Source organism: Trypanosoma rangeli (assembly GCF_003719475.1).
Source record: "Trypanosoma rangeli strain AM80 chromosome Unknown Tra_15.4_contig_00492, whole genome shotgun sequence".
NCBI classification, from domain to species: Eukaryota; Euglenozoa; class Kinetoplastea; order Trypanosomatida; family Trypanosomatidae; genus Trypanosoma; species Trypanosoma rangeli.
Genome location: NW_021706239.1, coordinates 1 through 3,953, shown reverse-complemented (window position 1 = coordinate 3,953; position 3,953 = coordinate 1). Strand labels below are relative to the sequence as shown.

The 3,953-nt window shown below is 52.4% G+C and overlaps 1 protein-coding gene across 1 annotated transcript, besides 6 other annotated features; it reads right to left on the bottom strand.

The window, feature by feature from the left end:
* Window positions 1–54: 54 nt before the first annotated feature.
* Window positions 55–73: a microsatellite.
* A 351-nt stretch (window positions 74–424) lies between these two features.
* Window positions 425–463: a sequence feature (A-rich).
* A 143-nt stretch (window positions 464–606) lies between these two features.
* Window positions 607–635: a sequence feature (GA-rich).
* A 389-nt stretch (window positions 636–1,024) lies between these two features.
* Window positions 1,025–1,966, bottom strand: TraAM80_08975 (putative RNA-binding protein; the record flags this gene model as incomplete). Its single annotated transcript, XM_029385687.1, has 1 exon — window positions 1,025–1,966. One exon carries the CDS (start codon window positions 1,964–1,966, stop codon window positions 1,025–1,027), a length of 942 nt encoding a protein of 313 aa, XP_029234453.1.
* A 500-nt stretch (window positions 1,967–2,466) lies between these two features.
* Window positions 2,467–2,511: a microsatellite.
* A 1,116-nt stretch (window positions 2,512–3,627) lies between these two features.
* Window positions 3,628–3,669: a microsatellite.
* A 1-nt stretch (window position 3,670) lies between these two features.
* Window positions 3,671–3,689: a microsatellite.
* Window positions 3,690–3,953: the final 264 nt, after the last annotated feature.

Below are 3,953 nucleotides of genomic sequence, written 5' to 3'. Positions count from 1 at the left end.
CATACAGACACAAACGAACAACAAAAAAGTCTACGCCTCTCCCTACCCATCCCGACACACACACACACACACAGAGGAGGGCGACATTCCGTGGTCGGTGATCAACTACATTGAAATGAAGAGGAAAAGAGAAGTGATGGAAAGAAGAAATTGAGGTAAACTGCAACACGTTTACTTGCAGGGTGAAATGGAGTGGAGCGGGAAGTTAATTGCATCCTACCTTCTAGTCAATGGGATACGCGTGAGTTCTCTGCATCGCGGTGAGAGAGAGAAAGAGATGACGGCGCAAGGCACTGCGGAGAGACGTGGGTGCCACTCAGGAAAAGAATGTGGTAACCATGAAACAGAAATCATACGCAACACATGTCATGTTAGACTTTACCCCGTCCCCCATTCGCTCCTGTTTTGGCACGCTTGCCCCTCCTTTTTTTTCCTTTTTGTTTTTTTTTCTTTTTTTCGTTTTCTGGCATTATCCGGTTTGTTTCATCGTTTTCGGCCCTCACCTTATTCACGTTTCCCTCGCTGGTTGCTGTTAGTGTTGTGGGGTTCGTCACGCCATTTTTCTGCACGGCCAGTGGCGCGGTGCTGCGTGGAGGCGCCACCCACCCACCCCCTCCCGCTCCTCCTCCTCCTCCCAAAGAGGTGGTACGGCACGACAGCGACCACAACATCAGCAGGGAAAAGAAGAAGTCGCAAAAACACACCACCACAAAATGGCGACAGCGACACACACGCACAACAGCAAACAAATAAACAGTAATAATTGTTAAAATGAGCAGATCAGAGATAAACTGCAGTGGGAAATTACCAGCCGCGGTAAGAATGCACCGGTGCAAAGGGGGTAAAAATCCCCCAGTCCCTTGCTAGTTGGCACCTAACCACACAAACAGACGCATGCACGCATACACATACACTTTTAATTCCAATCCGTTTTCAGTCTTGCTGATTTATGCTTTGTTCCTTTAATTTCAACGTGAGCCTCTAAGCGGTGTAGGAAAGGCAATCCCTAAGTGCCGTGGTCAGACTAACGCGCCCCACCACGTTGCATTGCACCATGAAGCGTCTGTTGTGCCGGTGGCAAATCTGAATTGTTTCGTGAGTTCCTGCCACCCATCGAAGAATGCTGATCAAGCTGCTGCGCAAGAAGCGGCGGAGGCGGTGGTGGTGGTGGAACTGAAATAGAGGCGGATGCTGCAGCTGCAGGAACAAGCGGGGTTGGAACAATGTTCAGGCTGCCAACACGATTCTGGTCAAGTCTGGCACAGAAGGTTCGAGGATCATTGAGGTACTCCGTAGGGCACAGCGTCATGGGGATGCAAAGATATGTCTCACTCATGGTATTGATGGGATCTCGATTGCTGGTGGAAGCCACAGCCTCGTAACCCGTGACAGGCGCCACCGCCCCACTGGGAGGCGCCGAGGCATGCAGTTGTGTTGACAGCGGTGGTAAACGGGAAGCTCCCACGGCTATAGAAGGCAGCCGTGAACTGCCGCCGGTGGGGTCGTGTCGTGGTGAAGAAAAGCGACGGTAACCGCCTCGCCTTGGCGCCATAGAGGACGAGGAAGTCGAAGAGAGAGAACGAGAACGAGAACGAGAACGAGATCGGCGGCGACGGCGAACGGGGCCCACATCATTCATGTGGCCACGTCTATCAGGGCGGGTGATTTCATGTGGGCCTCGACTACGTGCCTGTTCCACAGTTAGGAGAACGCCCTTTAGCACATGTGCGTCCTGTCGCATTAGAGACAATGATGGGGCTCGGTACGTCACCCATCCGTACCCCCGCGAATTGCCTGCGGAATCACGTTTCAGTGTAAACGTTTCAAAGTCACCAAAACCCTCAAAGTAGCGTTCAAGGTCTTGTTGCGTGATATGACGTTGAATGCCTCCAACAAAGTATCGATAGCCCTTGCTTAAATTGGAGGCGTCCTCCGCCGAAGCAGCCGTTGGATCCAAGTTGCGCATTGGTGACCGCATTATCCCCTGCCGAGACCTTTCGATGGTTAACTAGTGAGCGTTGTTGTACTTCCCGCGTGTGTGGTTTGACGATGGCAATGACGGAGCCCGCACGGAGTGAAATCAAGAAGGCAGACGCGGGAGAAAAGACTCGGGGAGGTTCCAGTGGGGAAGTGCGTGCGTGTGTCTACGGGCAAACACTCGTAATCTACTCAGCCTGCAAAAAGAAGTCTCTGGCGCACAGAATGCGTTAACGGTGCTTGGTGAAGTGGCTTCGCGGAGGCTGCTACCTTTAATGCTGCTTACAAGCGTGGCAGAGACAACGGCGGTGAAGCGGGAGTGAGAAGGCATCGAGGGCAGAAGAGGGGGGGAGGGGCGACGTCAACTCAGGCAGGTGCCACATTGTGCCACACCACGGCGTGCGAAAAAAGCAAAAAAAAAACACACACACACAGGCGGGTGCAGAGGGGGAAAAAAGTGAAATCCACAACAAACGACTCCATCAACAAAATTACAATAAAATATAAATAATAATAATATAATAATAATAATAACAGATCGGGTGTTGGAAGACCATCCAGAAATACAAAAAAGAAAAAGAAAAGTAAGTACCCCAAATTCACAAACACGTAGAACAAAATCAAAATGAACGCATTCAATACACTCGTTTTCTGTTCTTTTTGGTTTATTGACTTTGCACCGACAGCACCGGACGGCATCCCCCTCCCTCGTAGATGTGCGCAACACACTCACGCAATGACGCTCCCTATCACTGTCCCTGGCGTGTAGCTTTCATTAAGGTCCCGCTCGTGCACCAAACTCGAACGACCCCGTGCTGTCCCTCCCAGCGCACACGGGGATGGACTGCTTACCGCCCCGCACTCCACCTGTTGCTCGCCCTTTGGGTCCTTCATCACAACGCTGGAAACGGCCCCACACCCTTAGCAGTGGGATCACGAATGTGACGCACAGCCCAAGCCTTGCTCACAAGATGCACAAGCGACGACTGTGAATTTTGCAGACGCTCCAACTCCTGGATAATCGTGCGGAGTCATGGCCACGCCAGAGAACTGTTCCTTCCCGTGGTGCGCACGTGGTCGGCTGTGCCCTCCATGTAGACCGAGTCGCGATAAGTCAACACCGAAGCGTGTCATTGCCCAATCCAGGCTTGACCCTAACATCCGCGAGGGCTCTTCCACAAGTGGTGACACCGGCCCCGCCTCGCCGCCGCCGTGGTAGCTTTTGTTTCTGTCACGAATAAACTGCGAGACGCTGTCCAGTAGACCAGCGTCTGTCTATTCACCCCTGCGTGGGTGTACCTGATGCCGTTCGAGGCCTTCGTGCCGTTGCCACCAGAAAAGGCTGGCTTCTCCAGCAGTAGGACTGCGCCGCCGTGCTCCAGCACGGCTGTGCGCTAAGCAGGCACCCGCCGAACCCCCTCTGACCACAATCACCCGGTTTCCTCCGGTGACCAGCGCAGTCATATTTTCCAGGAAATGCACGCCCACACACCTTTTTAAATCCACCTCGTTCGAGCTCTTCGGAGCTGCGCCAGCGCTCCTCTCATTGCCCATCCGGTGCCTTGTTGCACCCCTCCCCCCTCTTCCTGGTCTTGTTTGTGTGCCCTGCAGCCAGCAAGGCACGATCAACACAAGTGGAGGCTGAAAAGAAAAAGAAAGCCAAACCACACACAACAAAAAAAAACAACACAACATATATATATATATATATAACGCGAGCACCACGATTGCTGTGGTAGCCACAGGAAAGAGGGGAAGTAAAGATTTCACGCGCGCTGCTGCCGTTCAACGTAGCCGCGGTGTTCACGCGACACAAACAAGGACGCGTGGGCAGAGACCCAAACAAGACGGTAAGGACGGGGACAATGTGCCTCCATGCACACAAAAAATAATAATAACTCAATGCGACAAAGGCAACATCAAACTGAATTATACCTCTCCCTCTCCTTCACTCTTTCTCTAATATTCCCCTTCTT